The sequence below is a fragment of the Ambystoma mexicanum genome, chromosome 1q, assembly GCF_040938575.1.
Source record: "Ambystoma mexicanum isolate Mex_15411 chromosome 1q, UKY_AmexF1_1, whole genome shotgun sequence".
In the NCBI taxonomy this organism is placed as follows: Eukaryota; Metazoa; Chordata; class Amphibia; order Caudata; family Ambystomatidae; genus Ambystoma; species Ambystoma mexicanum.
Window position 1 is genome coordinate 622,211,195 of NC_090922.1, and position 19,686 is coordinate 622,230,880.

Here is a 19,686-nt window from a genome sequence, read left to right on the forward strand (position 1 = left end):
GATCGCAGCAAGATGAATCTTGATGACGCGTGCGTCAGTCCAGCCTTGGTCAGCGTCAGAATGTACGGCAGTACCTGGGGAGCCGTAATCCGTAGAGGGATAATCTTCTGTGCGTGGCACCAGACAGAGAACCTATTCCATTTGTGTCCATAGCATTTAAGAGTTGAGGACGCCCTGGCCTTTGCAAGAACCTCTCTGCAGTCGGCCGGTATGTCGTATCCTCCAAACTCTAACGCTGTAGGAGCCAGGCCTGCAAGTTCAGCGACTTCGGGTCGTGATGGAGGATGGCGCCTCCTTCCCTGGAGAGAAGATCCGCGTCCACTGGCAGCTTGATTGACGGGGACACTGACAAGTCCAGAAGGTCCAGGAACCATATCTGCCTCGGCAACGCAGGTGCGACGAGGATCATCCTGCACCGTGACCTCTTGAGCTGGTTGATGAGCCAGATCAGCAATGGCTATCGAGGGAACACGTATAGAAACAGGCCCTCCCATGGGAACGAGAAAGCATCGGCCATGCTCCTCGGCTGGGGAAACCTGCTGGCGAACCTCCGGCACTTGGAGTTTGTCGCCATCGCAAACAGATCGATCTGGGGAGTGCCCCACCGTCGGAAGAGGCGGTCCACTAGATCCTGTCGTAGTTCCCACTCGTGGCACGAGCGCAGCTCTCTGCTGAGAGCGTCGGCGATGGTGTTTTTTATCCCTGCCAGATGAAACGGCACCAGAAACATCCCTTGGGCGACGGCCCAATGCCACAGATCCTGCGCCTCCTTGGACAGGGCTGGGGATCTGGTACCGCCCCGCTTCCTGATGTAGAACATGGTGGTGGTGTTGTCGGTGAAGATCCTCACCACCTTGCCCTTGAGGGACGGAAGGAAGGACCGGAGGGCCCAAAACACTGCACGGAGCTCCAGGACGTTGATATGGAGGGACTTCTCCGTCGGAAGCCAAAGGCCTCTCGCGTGCAGATTTTCGGTGTGCGCTCCCCACCCTTCCAGGGAGGCATCCGTGGTCACTGTCTCCTGGTGGCCAGGGGACTGGAAGTCCATGCCCGCCGTCAGATGCGCGCGGGTGCCCCACCACCGGATCGCTCGTCGGAAACTCGTCGAGTGTGATCCTCTCCCCGAAGCTGCCAGTCGTCTGGATCCAACGCACGCCCAGGAACTCCTGCAACGGGCGCATCCGGAGCCTGCACAGGCGGATGAGATAAATGCAAGAAGACATCATTCCGAGGAGGGACTTGATGGACCTCACCCTGGCCGCGTCCGCAACCAGCATCCGCTGCACCTTGCCCAAGATGGCCCTCGTCCTTTCCTCCGACGGAGAGGCCAGAAGCAACACTGTGTCGAGCTTCGCTCCCAGAAACAGTGCGTCTTGCGCGGGCACCAGGTGGGACTTGGCGTAGTTTATGGAGAATCCAAGGTCCGTGAGTAGTTGTACGGTCCTTGCCGTGTGCTCCACGGCGAGCTCCTTCGTCTTTGCTCGGATGAGCCAGTCGTCCAGGTAGGGGTAGACGTGGATCCCCTCTCGGCGCAGCTGCACCGCCACCGGTGCAAGACACTTGGTGAACACCCTGGGTGCCGACCTCAAACCGAAGGGAAGGGCTTTGAACTGGTAGTGACACCCTTGGACCACAAACCTGAGCAACTTTCGGTGTCCCTTTAGGATGGGAATATGGAAGTAGGCATCCTCCAAATACAACGACAGGAAATCGCCCTCCTCCAGTTGACCCAGGACGTGTTGGAGGGTGACCATCCGGAACTTCTGTGCCTTGATGAATTTATTCAGTCGTCGTAGGTCCAGGATGGGACGCCATCCTCCCGTCTTCTTCTTCACGAGGAAGTATCTTGAGTAAACTCCGGAGCCCTGAAGCCTCTTTGGGACGAGCTCGATGGCGCCCTTCTTGAGCAGCGCCTTTACCTCCAAGAGAAGTTGAGGGACGTGATGTTCTTTCCTGGCCACAGGGGGGACGCGCGGGCACCTCTTTAGAAACTCGAGCGCGTGACCCTGAGCTAGGGCGTCCAGCACCCAACGGTCGGTGGAGATGGACTCCCACACGCTGACGAAGCTCGCCAGCCGGCCTCCCACCGGGGTGCTTCGGTGGGGGCCCGACCCCACGGCCGGTTCAGTCCTGCTTAGACGAGGCTTTGCCGCCTTGTCCTCCTTGGCGACGACAGCAGGATCCGCCTGACTTGCCTCGTCCCCTGTAAGCTTCCTGTGACGACGAACGGGCCGCTTGACGGTAGGTGGAAAATCCGCCGCTGGAACCTTTGGAGGCACCCAGTTTGCCTCTGCCGCTCCGAAAGGGCGGCCGCCGTTGCTGGAAAACCCCAAGAGCCCGGGCCGTCTCCGTGTCCGCCTTGATGGCTTGAAGGGAATCGTCCACTGTTTTCCCAAACAGGTTGTTTCCGTCGAACGGCATGTCCAAGACTCTGGTCTGCACGTCCTGACGGAAGTCAGTAGCCTTGAGCTATCCACGCCGCCTAAGGCACACGCCGTTGCCCAACTGGCGAAATCCAGTGTCAGCGATGTCCGTCGCAATCGTAATGGCATGGTCCGACGCCACCTCTCCTTCCTGCAAGGTCTCTAGGGCTTCCGCCCTCTTGTCGTCTGGTAGGAAGTCCAGCAGGGGGGCCAGTTTGTACCACAACTCCCTGTCGTAGCGGGCTACGATAGCCAAGGCGTTGGCCGCCTTAATCGTCGTCGCTGCCGACGAGATGACTCTGCGTCCCATCGTGTCTAATTTCTTTCCCTCGCCGTCCGGCGGGGAGGTCGACGTAGAGGCCGCGCACCCCCCGCTTTCTTCCTGGCCGCCGCGGAGACGACCGAGTCCGGGGTCGGCTGTGCCCGAAGGCACAAGGCCGCATCCGCGACCCGGTACTACTTCTCGTACCGATCCCTTCTAGCCGGCGTCGTGGATGGGTTCTTGAGGAGGGCGAGGCCCCCATCCCAAATATCGTCCAGTAGAGGTACAGCGAGGACAGTCTTCCTCTTGGCCTCGCGCCGTTGATAAAGGAAACTTTCCTTCTCTTCCGGGCAGAGCTGGAAAAGCTTGGATGCCCTGGCGATCATTGAGTGAAACGATCCAATCTCGTCGGGCGGGGAAGCCCGGGTGGGAGGTGACGACGGGAGATCCTCGTCGTAAACCTTGTCGTCTGTACCCGTCGCGGCCGTGTCAGTCCCCGTATCATCCCCACGTGTCGTGGACGGGGAGGAGGGCTGAACAGGGCGCGATGGCTGAAAAGGAGGTGGAGGATGAATCCTTCTTCTCTTAGGGGGAGGGCTCCCAGAAGGGCCTGGCTCCGGGTCCCCCGTCGGGAGCGGTTCCTCCGTTGGTGGTAACGGCAGTCTCGTCCTCATCTCCGAGCATAAGGACTGAATAGCCAACAAAATGGCCGCAGAGTTGTCTTGCGGTACGGGTTGAGGGGAGTCCGACGGGCGGTCAGGAGCCCTGTCGGCACCCTCGACGTTCTCGTCGTCTCCGTCGGGGTCCCTCCCGACCGGCTGGTCTTCTTCCACGCCAACGCCGTGGCTTAAGACTTCGATCAGCTCCTCCTCAGAGGTTGAGGCCGAATCCACGACGACCTCCTGCCCCCTCTTTTTCTTCTCCGTCGGAGGTTTCACGGGGTCCTGTCGATGGGCATGAAAGAGGACTCCCTCTGCGGTGGCAGGGAGACTCTGGGCCCCGAGGTCGCCACCACTGGTGTAGCCTCCACAGGCTGAGCCAGGGCCGCCGTGACTGTCTCGATAGAGGCCTTGGCCGGGTGGGTTAAGGCTTTCTCCACCTTAGGTGCACTCACCGCCTTCTCCTTGGGGGGGAGGGTCACCGCCTCGCTCCCCCTCCGATGGGGCCTTCGAGCTCGACCGGGGTCTCTCCAGGAGCTTCGCCGGGTGCTCGGCCTTCCTCTTACCCGAGCCAGAGCGTTGGCTCGTGGTTGATGGCGCCAGGGAGGATGCGCCCTGCCTGGCGCCCGTAGAGCCCGACCGTTCGGCGCTCCCGGTACCAGCGGACTTGCGGTTCTTGGCCTTCTGTTGGACCCCCGTCGCCGGGGCGCCCTCAAAGGTCTTAGAAGAACGCTTGGACTTCTTCTCGCCTGACGGGCTTGTTCCTTCCAGCCAGTTGGCGAGACGTTGATGGCGGTCCTTCATGGTCCGCTCCGACATATTGCCGCAAAACGCATAGTCCTTCTCCACGTGCGTCTTGTCCTCATGAAGGCAGTAAAGGCAAAGGGAGTGTTCGTCCTCCTTAAAGACATTCTGAAGCTGGCATCCAGGGCAGACCCTGAACAGCTTTCCGGGCGTTGAGCTTCCCTTCTCCTGGGCCATGTCCGAGATGGGCCTGAGAAACTTGTGGAGTCCTCCAAAAGCATGGCTCGACGAAATCTTCACCCTTGAGGGGCGTAGACGAAACCGACACGGGCCCCCGTTGATCGGATGAAGAGACGGTGGAGCTTGAGGCTCTTTTGACCGAAAAAAAGAGATTTTTCTGAGAAAAAACGTGAAAAAAGCACTAACGCTCGAGAGCAATAGCACGAGGATCCCAACACTTGAACGTGCGGTAAATATCTGAAGATGGCTGCCAGAGGCGGGGCTTAGGTAGAGAGCAGTCATTGGCTGTGGTCAGTATGACGCAGAGATCAGTGATTGGTTACTACTACGAAAGACAGATCAGAAACAAAACTGATACTGATTTTTTCTTTACCGAGGATTCCCAGCCTGACGACGGGGAATATTCATGAGCATGTGAATCCATGCCAGACCCCATGCTGGAGAAGGACTAGTTGCATTCAGGCATTCCTAGAGACAAAGGACAGGGGAGTTTCGGGACCCTCCCTCACATCCTGTCCTTCCAGACACAAAGGCAAGACAAACAAAGGGTTCAAATCTGTCTCACCACACAGTAAAACCCAAGAAAGACCTCACAAAGGGAAAATGGTGAAGAAAACAAGACCAGGGCCATTTTGACAAAATGGTCACCCATGGGTGAGATACTGCAGTTGAGGGTTCAGCCTGCAGTAGAAAAAGCTCAATGGTAGGAAAAAAATTGAACCACTGCCACCAGTCATTTAAAATGGAGGGTAACAAAAATGTTACATGAGAATGTAGGAAAAGGGGCTACTAAGTAACCCTCAGCACTCGACAAAAGATGGGGTGTGCTGGACCTACAAGAGAAAAGGTAAGTAAAGTCAATTTCACTTAACTATTCTCGGGAACTGTAGTTAACACAAGAAAAGGTAGTTAAACCTCATGCGAAATCTAAAAGGATTTCTCTGGGACAATGCACTGAAGGTGCTGTGTGTCACCATACAAAAAAGAAGATGCCTATGGAGTTTGTCAGACTCCAAAAACAGTGAACATACAAAATCCAAATCATGTAAAACACCAGAGTGAGAAAATGGTCTCACTCACTCAGGAGTTAAAATTAAAAGGCCAAAGTCCAGCAAAAGAGCTGGGGGTCTTTAATGTGGGAGGAATTCAGCACTAAAATTAAAATTCTCCCCAATAGGCATCATTAAGATCACAATTTATGGGATAGAAAACCTCTTTTGCTGGTAGGGCCACCAGTTTGGAACAAGTTACTTACTTGTAACTGTTCTCTGGCATGGGTCTGGCATGGATTCACATGCTCATGAATATTCCGTCAGGCCGGGAATCCTCGGTAAAGAAAAAAATCAGATCAGTTTTGTTTCTGATCAGTCTTTTAGTAGTAACCAATCACTGGTCTCTGGGTCATACTGCCCCCAGTCAATGAATGCCCTCTCGCCAAGCCCCGCCTCTGGCAGCCATCCTCAGATTTGGTAGCACGTAAAGTGGCAGTATGACCAAGTGAATAGCTGCAGAGGGGTAGGAGGGAGGGTTTGCATGTGAATCCATACCAGACCCATGCCGGACAACAACAGTTACAGGTAAGTAGCTTGTTCCTTCTCCAGCATGGGGTCTGGCATGGATTCACATGCTCATGAATATAAGAATACATAGCAGTACACACATGCACAACCACGGGAGGTGGCAAGGCTCAACATTAAGCATTTCTTACCTCCTCACCAGGCTCACCGTAAGCGCACAGGTTGTGCAGCACTGCTTTGCTGACCCTGGACTCCTCCCTGGAATCCCGGTCGACGCAGTAGAATCTCGTGAAGGTGTGTGTCGACCTCCACGTAGTAGCCCTGCAGATGTCCAGCAGGGGCACACCAGACAAGTACGCTGTGGTAGCAGCGACCGCTCTGGTCGAATGGGCTCTCGGACGGCCGGGCAACGGTCGGTTCGCCAACCGATGACAGTGCATGATGCAGCCGGAGAGCCATCTGGAAATGGAAGCCTTCGAGAGAGCCTTCCCTTGGTTCACAGGTCCAAAGTTCACAAACAGCTGTGATGTCCTCCAAAAACTCTTAGTTCGGTCCACGCAGAACTTCAGCGCTCTAGCTACATCCAGCGAGTGCAAAGTCCTCTCTTGGCCGGCGACGAAGGTGACAGGAAAGACTGGTAACACCAAGGGCTCATTGAGATGGAAGTCTGACGGCACCTTGGCCATGAAGGAGGGGTGCGTCCTAAGCACTACCCTTGTATCATGAAAGGTCAGGTATGGAGGCTTGCAGCATAGTGCCTGGATCTCTCCCACGCGTCGTGCGGAGCAGATGGCCACCAGGAACGCCGTTTTCCACGACAGAAACTTCAACAGGGCCAAATGCAATGGCTCGAATGGCGGACCCATGAGCCTGGTCAGCACCACGTTGAGCTCCCACGCCGGGGCTGGCGCCTTCAACGGTAGGAATGATCGAAATAGTCCCTTCATGAATTCCTTAACCAGGCGATGAGACCACAGGGATGACCGCCCTGTAGTCCTGGTTTATCGGGAAATCGCTGCCAGGTTTATCTTGTTTGAAGCATGAGATAGTCCAGTTGTGGCTAGCGACAGAAGGTACAGCAATAATTGAGGGGCCGTAATCTGCAGAGGGTTAATCTTCTGTGCACGGCACCAGATCGCAAACCTCTTCCACTTATTTGTTTATTTATTATTTGTAATGCGCGTCATACCCAGGCGCAGCAGATACAAGAATATGCGAGACCTGGTTACACACAGGATTATACAATGGTATACACCACAAATTATACATATAGTAATACAAGACTTATATACAAATCAATATACATAATGCAGGTAAGGGGGGTTAATTACAAGGAGACAGGTTTTCAGCATAATATATAGTGGACCAAAGCGAGAGATACAGAGTAAAGGCTAGCGGCAGGCTAGCGTGGTCATATGGGTAGGTCTCATTGCTAGGTTAAGAGAGTTGGTTGTTAGTTTTTAGCCATATAGTAGTGTTAGATCTGAATTTGTGGTAAGTTTGGTTCAGTCTTAAGCTAGGAGGCAGGTTGTTCCATAGTTTAGAGGCTTTCACCGGGAAGCTGTTGCCTCCGATTGTGGCCGTTTTGAAGTTCGGTACGACAAGACAGTCTTTGTTGACATATCTGGTGGGTCTCGAGGATGTGTACTTGTGAAATCTCTCTATTAGGTAAATGGGAGCAGCATTATTGAGGGATTTATAGGTCAGAGATATGTTTTTAGGAGTACTTTCTTGCGAGTTGAAAGCCAGTTGTGTTGTCGACTGATCTGGGAGATGCGATCTTTTCAGGACATTCCTAGGGCCGCTCTCAGGGCATTGTTTTGGAGGATTTGGATGCGTTTGATAATGGCTTTGGGTGATCCTAGGTAGAGTGCATTACAGTAGTCTAGGCGTGAGAGGATGAGCGCTCTGGCCAAAGTAATGCAGCCGTTATCGAACATGGAATGGTTTGCATTTGCGTATCAGTTTGCACGTGTAGGCTGTAGACGATGCAAGGGAGTTAACCTGTTTTGTGAATGATAATCGAGAGTCAAGGTAGAAGCCAAGTGTTTTAACCTCATGCTCTACTTTTATGATGTTGCCATCATTTATGAAAGATGAGTACCTGGGTCCTAGTTTTTGTAAGTTGGAATGGGTGCCAAGGATGATGAGTTCCGTTTTATCATCATTCAGGTATAGGCCATGAGTGGCCATCCATGCCTGGATGATGATATACACTCTATTCACCAAGGCCAAATCCTTTTCATAATCCCCAGAAAGTGGGAGGAGGATGTGTATCATCTGCATAGTTAGTGTAGGCGATACCAAGATGATCCAGATCATTGAAAAGGGGCTTAGTGAGGATGTTATAGAGTGTTGGTGAGACACAGGATCCCTGAGGCACACTGCAAGTAATGGGTATGGGTCAGCGGCCGCTAACGGCGAGAAGACCCTCATTGTTCTGCCATTTAAGAAGGATCTAATCCAGGTGATGGCTTGGAGGGAGAAGTGTGCTGCTGTGTTAAGGTGGTTACATAAGATGGAATGGTCGACAAGATCGAAGGCAGCTGAGAGATCTAGGAGGAGGAGTAGTGCTGCTTTCCCCTTGTCTCTCAGCTCATCAATTTGTGTCTTTAGATCAATGAGGGCAGTTTCCGTACCATGCTGGGGGCGGAATCCAGATTGTCTAGCTCCTAACAGGTGATGTTGTTCCAGATGTTTTTGAATTTGAGTATAAGCTACCTTGTCCAAGATTTTTAGGATAAAAGGCACCGTGGTGATGGGCCTATAGTTGGTGGGCATGGATGGGCCGAGTGTGTTTTTTTTTCAGCAGAGTGAGTACCCATGACTGTTTCAGGTTGGTAGGAATTATGCTGGTGGTGAAGGATGCGTTAATGAGTTTGGTGATGAAAGGCGATAAGTCGCGGGCTGCATCCTTGATAAGTTGTGCCGGACCTAGATCCCCTTGACAGTTTGACGGTTTGAGGGATAGAATTATTCTTTCCACTTCAATAATCGAGACCTTGGTGAAGTTGAATAGCGTGGCATCGCCTCTACTGGTTTTGCCTGTGGAGTTGGAGGCAGAGGGATCAGGTAGGCTAATTCGTTTGCAGGAGATTTTGTTTTGAAGAGTGGCTATTTTGATAGAAAGGGCGAATTGGATGTCCTCGCACCATTTTTTGTCTTTTATGCAAGTATCAGGTGGTGCTATTGGGGTCTCTACTTCTTTAAGAATTGTGAACAATTATGTTGGACTTGGCATTAGCTATGCGTGTGTCAAAGGAAGTGCGTTTTGCAAGGTAAATTTCTTTTTTATATAGTGTGGACAGTTTAGCAAGTTTGCGTTTATTGGCTTCAGATGGATGTTTGCTCCAAATGGCCTCGCATTGTGTTTTTTGTTGTCGTAGGCCTTTTAGGAATGGTTGAACCAATTATTCAAATGAGTTTTTTGTTTGCTTGGTCTTAGTTTCGCTGGGGCAATCTGGTTCAGGGAGGTTGTCATGATTTTATTAAATTCTTCTACTAAGCTCTCAGGGTCTGAGTTATCATGAAGAGAGTCGAGAGTGGGGAGTAGTATTGGTAGGAGCATGTCCTCAGTAATGTTTTTTTTGTTTCTGGTTAGGGTGGGAGGCGCCCTGATGGCCACAGGGGGGTGGAGGCTTGTTGGTCGAAAGCAGGAAGGACACTAGATGGTGGTCAGTCCAAGCTAGAGGCGAGATGGAGAGGATGTTAGCCTGACAGTTATAGTCTGCGACCCAATCAAGGATCCTGCCTTTCTCATGGGTAGCAGTGTTACTTCTTTGGGTGAATTCCAGGTCTGACAAGGTGTTAGCTACAGTTGTGGCAAGCTGGTCTGAGTGGTCATTAAAACCCATGTGCAAGTCTCCAAAAAGAAGTACTTGTGAGGTATTTTTAAGGTTATTAGTTAAAATGGAGTTAATATCATCCATGAATGTTCCAGGAGGGGCCAACACTTGAGAGTTTAGGACGCCCTGGCCTTCGCAAGAACCTCTCTGCAGTCGGCCGGGATATTGTATCCTCCAAATCCTAGTGCTGCAGGAGCCAGGCCTGCAAATTCAGCGACTCTGGGTCGTGATGAAGAATTGCGCCTCTTCTCTAGAGAGAAGATCTGCGTCCGTCGACAGCTTGACTGGTGGGGACGCTAACAAGTCCAGAAGGTCCGGGATCATTCTGCACCGGGACCTCTTGAGCTGGTTGATGAGTCGGAGCAGCAACGGCAACAGAGGAAACGCATATAGGAACAGGCCGTCCCAGGGGAACGAGAAGGCATGCTCCTCTGTTGGGGAAACCTGCTGGCGAACCTCTGGCACTTGGAGTTTGTCGCTGCCGCGAACAGGTCGATCTGGGGTTTGCCCCATCGCTGAAATAGTCAGTCCACTTGATCCTGGCATAGTTCCCACTCATGGCACGAGCGCAGCTCTCTGCTGAGTGAGTCGGCGATGGTGTTTTTTATCCCTGCCAGATGAAACTGCACCAGAAACATCCCTTGAGCAACGGCCCAATGCCACAGGTCCTGGGCTTCCTTGGATAGGGCCGGGGATCTGGTTCCACCCTGCTTCCGGATTTAGAACATTGTGGTGGTGTTGTCGGTGAAGATCCTCACCACCTTGCCCTTGAGGGATGGGAGAAAGGACCCGAGGGCCCAGAACACTGCCCGGAGCTCCAGGATGTTGATGTGGAGCGGCTTCTCCTCCAGAAGCCAAAGGCCTCTCGCGTGAAGATCTCCAGTATGGGCTTCCCACCCCTCCAGGGAGGCATCCGTCGTCACCATCGCCTCGTGGGCCGGGGTCTGAAAGTCTGTCCCCGCCGCTAGATTAGCACGGATGCCCCACCACCGGATCGCTTGTCGGAAAGTCTCGTTGAGGGATCCCGTCATCGAGCTGCTCATCGCTTGAATCCAGCGGACATCGAGGAACTCCTGTAGAGGGCGCATCCGAAGCCTGCACAGGTGCACAAGATAAATGCAAGAGGACATCATCCTGAGGAGGGACTTGATGAACCTCACTCTGGCCACGTCCGTGGCCAGCAGACGCTGCACCTTGCCTAGGATGGCCTTTGTCCTTTCCTCCTACGGCAAGGCCAGACGCGCCATTGTGTTGAGCTTGGCTCCCAGAAACAGTGCGACTTGAGAGGGGACCAGGTGGGACTTGGGGAAGTTGATGGAGACCCCCAGGTCCGTGAGCAGCTGTGTTCTACGGCGAGCTCCCTTGTCCTTAAACAAATGAGCCAATCGTCCAGGTAGGGGTAGACGCGGATCCCCTGCAGGTGCAGTCGCGCCGCCACTGGAGTGAGGCACTTGGTGAAAACTGCTGGTTTCTATTAGAAGGTAAGCATGTGTCTGCCAAGGCTTTATAATCTTTGCCTACTCTGTGCGCGTTGATATCCATTTTCCTTCTCCCCTTCCAGACCCGACCCAGTTTCCCTCCTCCCTCCCCCTCCCCTGATTGGCCAATTGCCACTCTAAGCACACCTTCCCAAGGCAGCCCTCTGCCAGGGCATCCCCAGCGGCTAAGGGCCCATAGGCAAAGGGCAGCTCCTACAGCGGCGGCTCCAGACAGTGTCTGCAGGGGAAGCAGCCACCACTATCAAACTAAGTCCAATCTACCAACTAACCCTGAATCCTCAATGACAAATACAACCAAACAGGCGCCCTCTGCCCCAGCGCCTCAGCTTCAGTCAACACACTGAGCACAAGGGTAGGACCAGCAGTGCCCCCACCTTAGGCCCCGGGCACAGTGCCATACTCCGAACAACCCCCAACAACAGCCAACAATGAGGTGGTTGCAAAGGCATAATCCCACCCACATACCAGCCGGCTGCAGTCGCGCCAATTGGGGAACAGACTGCAGTCAACCAGCATCAACAGATAAGGTAGGAACAATTTTTCAATTTAACTGATCAGAACGACCGAGAATTTCAACCCAACACACAGCAGCACCACAAGTGAAGAAATAAACCAATCAGTCACATCCATCACACACACAAAATGTTTTAAAATCCCTTCATACTGTGAACCCTAGGCCTCTCTCCCAATATACACTATTATCAAACCTAGGTGTGTTCCCCATATCTGCCTATTATACTGTGGAACCAGCTGTATGGCAACACCTAGCCCATATCTTCATACCACTCTATTACATCTGCCTGTCTGCACTGGATAAAGATCACTGCAGCCGAACATCAAAATCTGTGGTACGCATACATTACACCACATCTGTATACACAGGCTGCAGGAACGGCCAAACATCCATGCACCATAAAATGAAGCTATGGATCTGGTCTAGCAGAATATATAGCCTTTCAAACTGAAAAACCGGACGTGCCTCAAAACCTCTGCCACTAGCATACAGCGGCTGCCAACGTTAATAGCTGCCCACACATCGACTTTCAACAATGGCACTATCGCAAACCTCCAACATCGCCCACCCAGGTGCCCAACCTCTTTGGGCTGCTTAGTCGAGCCCAGTCATCCACCCAAGTCTTAGAGTGGCGAAAAATGCACACACGCATCACCTAATCCAAAACGTAGAACCTCCAGCATATGGACTATCGTCAACGAGGGCGTTCCAACCACAAGGTGCAATCAGGCCATACAAATGGGGAAAGACTGCTATATAGATAACCAAATACAATAAACTACCCAAGGCATAGCCGTCTTTGTGTGGGGACAGTTATTTGGGTTATGAAGTTCATATTGCTGATGGTGCAAAATCATTTATGAGCACGTTTAACATTGGGCTAGTGTAACCAGAGGTTAGAGATATCTAGTATGTTTGCAAGAAGATCTGTCCACATTTGCATATAAAATAGGGTTGTTGCCTGGTTGTCTGTATGCTCCAATTAAGTTTACTGATTTTTCTGAGTCAATGATATTTAAGCAGATTATTGCATGAAGAGTTGTGCTTGAAACACAGCTCAATATGGTGGCATATTTGTTTTATTAGATTATGGCTAATCCTCTTCATTCTAGCATGCCAGCTGCAAATGATGGTACTTCGGGCTACCATGTGGCATTAAACAGTTTGTTTAAAACGTTGACATTTAGCAATATGAATATCACCGTTACCTGGACATCCTTTAGCAACACAATTTGCCAACAGCATCATTGCTTAACTAGTTACCCTTTGAACCATGCTTACAGGAGCTTAGGTGATAAGTGGCAACCGGGGCCAAGTAAACGATCAAGGGTCAGGTGTCCTTTCCCCAACTTTGTCATTGCTGTGGCCCCAGATATGTCTGTACCACTGCTCCCACCTTGCACATTAATTCCACTCCCCCACCCACCTTGTAAGCTGAAAGGATGCATTTTTTTTTAATACACAGACACATTGGATCACCCGGCTTTTAGCTAGGGATGTGCTTCATGACTAGATACATTGAAGAAGAAAAGGCACCATGTAAGAGGTGAGGGTGGAAAAGAGTGCTACGATGAAACCTCCAGTGTCCCCCAATATTGTTAATCTGTTTACTTAATGATGTATCCCTTTAACAAGGAGTCCCGCGCACCCAATAAATTAGGGCATCCTACCGTCATTCTTGCCCTTTTGAGGCCGCCTACTTTGTTACTATCTTACTATACTTACACGCCGGCCTGGCTGCTCTCAGTGGTTTGAACATTCTGCGCGTCACTGTTTGTGGCTATGCGAAAAAAGTTCCTGCAAAAGAAAGCATTCAGTATGTTTGTAGATTATAATTCTGCACAGGCCTGACCCCAATACACTAAATAACCCAACCAACCTCTTTATCCATCATTTGTCTCCCCAGGCCCATTTGCATTAAAACTATACTGTTGCTCATCACCATCCTACTTTTTTTACATGGTAGGCAGTACCTAGGTGTGTTTTGTCCAGTCCACCCAAAGGTGTTGCCGGCTCCAACTGTAATCACCCACGCTTTTCTCCTCAATGACCTTCCCCTCTCATGGCCTCCACCTATCCTTAACCCCAATGCTCTGCCCTGCCCTACTGGTCCCTCCTTGTCAGATTCAGTCATTCTCTTCCTAGCCTTCAAATGGCAATCTAGCCTAATCTAGCCTAATCTATCACGTCAGTCTTCCACAGACTGACAAAAGTACCTCCTCGCCCTCTGCATCCCTCACTCTGGGCCTCTAGAAAGCCCAATCTGCAAAAAAAACATCTTTATTCATGGAACACTGCAATGCCTCCTCCCATCACCCCAAACTCTCGCTGATTGGCATCACAGAAACTTGAAACGCCCCCCCACCCCCATCAACACTGTCTCTCGGGCTGCCCGCCACGTTTACTTTACCACCTTCACACACACACCCCTCGACACAGTAATAAAGGTGATGTGTTGGCCAAACGAAGAGCAAGGACACCACTGTCCCCCTCGCCCCCTTCAGACTTTGCTCCCCTTTTTTGAACGCGTCTGCACAACTCCTTACTCGAACCAGCTTTACCATGATCATCCACCACCCACTCAGTACACGCAATCTCTTCTCCAATCTAGATCTGCTACTTGCAACACTCCTGCCCAACAATCCTACAATCATAAGGGCCAAGCTCAACCTTTCCAACATATCAAAGGGCCATCAACTACAACTAGACCCCACTCTGATCAATCCCTGGTTTACCTACATACCTTTCAAGCTGACACCCAAGCAAACTACCTTGATCTAATCTTCCTATCCTTCACGCCCCACTCTCGGTTTACCTTGTTCTCTTTAACACCTCATTTACACACGTCACCATGTGCCCTCCTTAGCCTTCTCTTTGCCAATGACTGAATTCTCAAAAATAACTAAACTGTTAATGTGCCTACCCTCTTGTTTCTCACACCCCTCCTCTTCATGTCCCGACACCCCTGCTCTTTATTCACCTCTCCCACTGAATTCATATACATCCTACACTCAATCTACATGTGCTCCCAGTGACCCCTTTGCACCAGCAATTAAAGAACGTGCACTCATCACCTCATATTCTGCAACATATCCACGTAACAGTCACCTTCCCTGCCTGCAACAATATAGTCAGTCATTCACATACTGAAGAAAACCCTCCCAACCCCACCCAAAATATCACTCACTCCAAACTATCTCATGAATGCTGACAGCTTTCACAGAGGCACTCCACAACAAAATGTCACCCTCGCAGTGGTCTTCCCTCTACCCCCCCTGCCCCCACAATTGTTCCCATCCTCCCACACCTTCCTCCCTCAAGGACCCGCCCTCGCTGCTCAGACTTTCACTCCAGAGACCACGAATAACAAGACCAAGCCATCCACATTGAACGCTGCAGCCGAACTACATTAAAGCATACGGTGCATATACCTTACACCACGTTTGGACACAGGCAGCAGGCACGGCCATCCAACCATTCACCATAGAATGCCGCTATGGCTATGCCATTCCGGTCTAGCAGCACACAGCCATCCACACTGAAACCCCCGACGTACCTCAACACCTCTGCCACTAGCATACAGTGACTACCAACAAAAATAAAATTTGCTATAGCTGGGCACACATCGAATCTTCAACAATAGCACTCTATTGTAAACCACAAACCACGCCCACCCAGGTGCCTGACCTTTGGGCTGCTTACTGGAGCATAGCCAGCCACATAGGTGCTAAGTCGGCGAAAATGCACACAAGTATCTCTTAATCTAAACTCTTAGAACCTCCTACACATGGACTGCAGTCAGTCACCAAGGGCGTTCCAATCACAAAGCGGGGAAAGAGTACTATATAAATAAAAAATACAACAAAACCTTCAAGTGACTGGTTCTCAGTCACATGGTTGATTAGCGCAAGGCTCACACTCTGTAAACCACTACGATCAAGCTTTCAGAGTAAATGATCCTCCTCTAGTAAATTTATCTCACCCTTCGCCTTTCAATCACAACAATTTTCCTGAGACATGAGATTTTTCTCCTTCAAGAATCACTACAGGATGCATCACCTGCCCTCTCACAGATATAGGCCTTCTGCTTAACACACCCAAGAAAGAGGTTTTTCTCTCTGCCTTAAACGCGACCCCTGTTCTGCCATCTCCTTCCCACTTGACCTCTCTCATCAGCCAAGTTACACAACCTTGGGGGCCACCGACCGCAAATGTAGGACAAAACAGTTCATTATGGCCACTGTTGCAAGAATCAGAGTTAAGACCAAACCCCTCCCCCCCCACTAGCCTAAAAAAGTGCTTAGGGGACTGGCGTAGTAGAGGATAGAGATCAAAGTGTTACTCTTCTCTACAAGCACCCTTTACAACCTACCTGGCCCTGTCCACCACTGCTCAACAAAATCATGCTGGATGGTTCACGATACAAAATTACTAGTTCTTCTCCCGGTCTTCAAATCCATCAACAGTCTCTCTCCCTCAAATATCTTGCTGACTGTGCCTCTTAGCACTCCCTCTCAATCCCTACAATCCTCCTCTGTCCACAATCTTTAGTGCACCGGCCGCTCCCCCATACATCCTCCCACTCCTCTTTTCTACTAGTCCTGTCCACTGGATGCTCCCCTGCAATCACAAAGGAAGCCCATCAGTGGAGTCAAAAACAGACTCCACTTGCTAGGCAGTGAGCAGGGGCGGGTCTCCTACCCCTCCCCCCCCCCCACCCTCTATAACTTCCAACAAAGACTGGAACAGGTCCGATAATGCCATTCAGAACTGTAAATGGGTAAATGTATACATCGTTCCTAGGTAGATTATAGCACAAAGCCCTTAACGTTTATCCTCAACTTTATGTGTTCCCAGCCCTCAGACCATTTCATTTCATTACCTAATGTTTTCTCAGCCCATAAACAATTGATATTGTAAAGTCACCCATGTTAAGATGGATTTCTAGGACCTGGTGTACAGATTTTAGGAGGCTACCATTATGAACCAGGATCTCCGAGAGGTTTGCCAAAACACCAATATAGGTAGCAATGGAGAGCAGTCAAGGCTTAGTCTCAGGCGTATGAGAGTCGGGTGAAGGGCTCTTAAGAGTGTACACAGAATAGTACACAATTCAATTTAGACCGTAAACTGTTCTTTTTGCCTTCAGAACAGTAGTACTATCAGACATCACTCCATAATACTATACAATCACGTCAGATTCACTTAACAGACATCAGCAAGTCTGTCATCAAGCAAAGCAGGTAAATACTGTAGGTGCAATAGAATGATGGCAATAGTCACAAGTTCAATATCGGAACTTTAGAATTCCAAACCCTAAGATTAATGGAACTTGGGCCCAAAGGTCACAGGGAAAAGTTAATCTTGTTAAAAGGATGCAATGGGCTTGTGGTGGTGATTAGTTTCAAACTACTTAAAAGGTTTTGCAACAATTTACGAGAAGAGAGTAAAGATCTGTCCTCTCTTTCAGACCCAGGGCGAACCCAGGGGCAGGCTATCAGACCCAAGTTGGAGGATCAAAGGTGGAGACAGGAGGCAAAGTGACTTGCTACCAATGTTATCCTATGGACGACACAGTGGGGTGGTGTGGGCGGAGGGCAGCAGGCCCACTTATGCTTACTTACCCACCTGACAGATTTTCCCAGAAGTCATTGTGGATTGTCTGGCGTTCACAAAGAGTTGGGGGTGGAGTTTCTCTACTTTCCACTCTTTGTTCAGGAGAGGTGCCCAGGAGTAACAGGTTCGAGGATTCTTCAAGTCGGGTGCAAATGCAAAATGCAACCCCAGTCGGTGAAGAAATGGATGAATGCAACTTTGCAGGCCTTTTTGGGATACTTCACAAGATGGAGGAAGGCAGGTATCCAGCGATGATCACCATTTTCAGTCAATTACGGTATGCGTCCTTCCAGTCGCGGTCACAGTAGCTGCTCCATGACAGTGTCCCTTGAAGTTAGAAAACTGGACTTCAGGGAGAAGGCAACTTGTACACAATCAAAGTGCCGGACTCATCGCGGAATGGTAACACTTCTGTAGAGGTAGTCCAGGGACAATTTCTGAAGGGCAGGATCACCGAGAAGGCATCGAGATTCGCTGGTCCTTCTAATCAAAGGGCTGAAGCACCACTCTGGGTCTTCTGAGATCAGGCAGAGGAGCAGTGCTGCACTGGGCTGAACACTGGAAGGGATGTGAGGCCACTTCATGGAGTCCTTTTAGGATATTCAGCAGTCTGCTCTTCAAAGGATTCTTAGCACCAACGCAGATCTGAAGAACAGCTACAGAAGTCCTCTTATCCAAAATTCAAGCTGGAAGCAAGTCTAAGCCCAGCAATGTTAAGGAACTGCACCATTCAACCAGCCAGTAGTTGCTCAATCAGGAACAACAACTGGTTTTATATCCACCCCAGAAGCAGACTTGACACCAAGGATTTCGACAAGGACTAGACAGTCCCGGACCCCTTCCTGGGCCACACTCTAAGGCTCACTAGCCCACAAGAGTAGCAGCTTTCCCAAGCAAGTCCATGAACATATACAGACTTTCCTGATTTTAGAAGGCAGACAGGAGGCCAAACGCCAATATGACCATCGAACAAGTGAAAATCTCATGGCATGGCCATTTTAGGGCACTAGCCACGTTTAGTAGCCATACGCAGTAAATGTGCACACCAAAAATGATGCAAAAACTAAAAATGTAATTGCTGCCACCAGCTTGTCTTTAAGCACATATAAATGTAACCAAAAATCCCATGTGAAAAAAATTGGAGCGATACAGTGCAGTGCAATCGGGGTACTTTGTAAGGTGCTGTGTGCAATTGTAAAAATACAAGAATTCTAAAGGGAAACAGTTTCCCCAACACCATATTCTGAATGCCTGATCAATTTCCCCATAACAATGAGCAAAAAGCAAGGAAAGTGAAACCAAAGGCTTTACGTTTCTCCAAAAAGGAAGGACAGGATACAAACTGAGCATAAAGAATGTGGTTCCATAGGTAGGGAAAGTTGCAAAAAGAAAATCTTTCCTAACAACCCTACGCAGGGATTGCCACCATCTGAATACATTTGAGTTTCAAATTGCATTATTATTGTTCAATAAATGCAACATAAAATACTTGAGACGCTGCCAGTATAGAAGGGTGTTCTGCTACATTTCATTTATTATACCTAGTCTCATGTATCCCAGTGAGATAGCATACAAGCCAACCCAGCTTCCCCAAATACCAGGTAGGGATTTAATGCAGTTCAATGACTCATCCAAAGATTAAAGGGATTTAATCAAAGTTCTTTTTTTCAGATCTTGATCTCATGGTTAATGTATTTTCAAGTCATACTTTCTCTATGAAACAAAAGTGTATTCTTGCATGTTTACATCCAAATTATCAGAAGCCACTCTATTTAGTTTTATTCTGCAGTATAATCATCGGAAAACAAGATACATGTAGTCCAAATGGCAACATTATTGCCATCATTAAAAGGTAAACATTAGACATTTGTTTCAGCTACAGAAGGCCACAATTTAGGTCCTAAAACTGGTTTAATAATTTAAATAAATCATGTTCGGGTCTCTTTATCTTAGTGTGGCAAATGTTTTCAGATGTGGGTGTACTCATTACACGTCATCTGAAGTTTAGAATTGGTTAGCCGATAACTAACTTGAGGCTTACATTTTGTGTAAATTAGATTATAGTCACAGTAGAACTACACTTTTGTTCTAAGAGATCACATCAGAAGACCAGCAATTTGAAACAACCCCACGAAGGAAGGGTTCCCTAAATAGCATTAGTTTATGAAAAAAAATCAAAAAAATTGGAAAGAAGTGATAAAAGGTGTAGTTAAGTATAAAACGAATTCAAAGGAATCAAGAAACATTTTCAAAAATGAAAAAGTTTAGAGAACTTAGTCATCTCTGCCTTTCATACAACCAAGGTACAAAATGAACTAGCAAACAGTTGGAGATCCTGCAAAGCTGCACTAGGTAGTAAGTATGGGG

The 19,686-nt window shown here is 49.7% G+C and overlaps 1 protein-coding gene across 9 annotated transcripts in view; it reads right to left on the reverse strand.

The window, feature by feature from the left end:
* KLHL20 (kelch like family member 20) overlaps positions 1–19,686 on the reverse strand; it is a 1,054,184-nt gene that overhangs the window by 828,184 nt on the left and 206,314 nt on the right. For 5 of the 9 annotated variants that reach the window (XM_069641182.1, XM_069641181.1, XM_069641177.1 and 2 more), the window contains one exon: positions 13,429–13,500. The exons of the other annotated variants lie outside the window; for them this stretch is intronic. In XM_069641182.1, the coding sequence (XP_069497283.1) occupies positions 13,429–13,500 (72 nt within the window). The remainder of the gene's footprint in view (positions 1–13,428; positions 13,501–19,686) is intronic. 9 annotated transcript variants of the gene reach the window in all.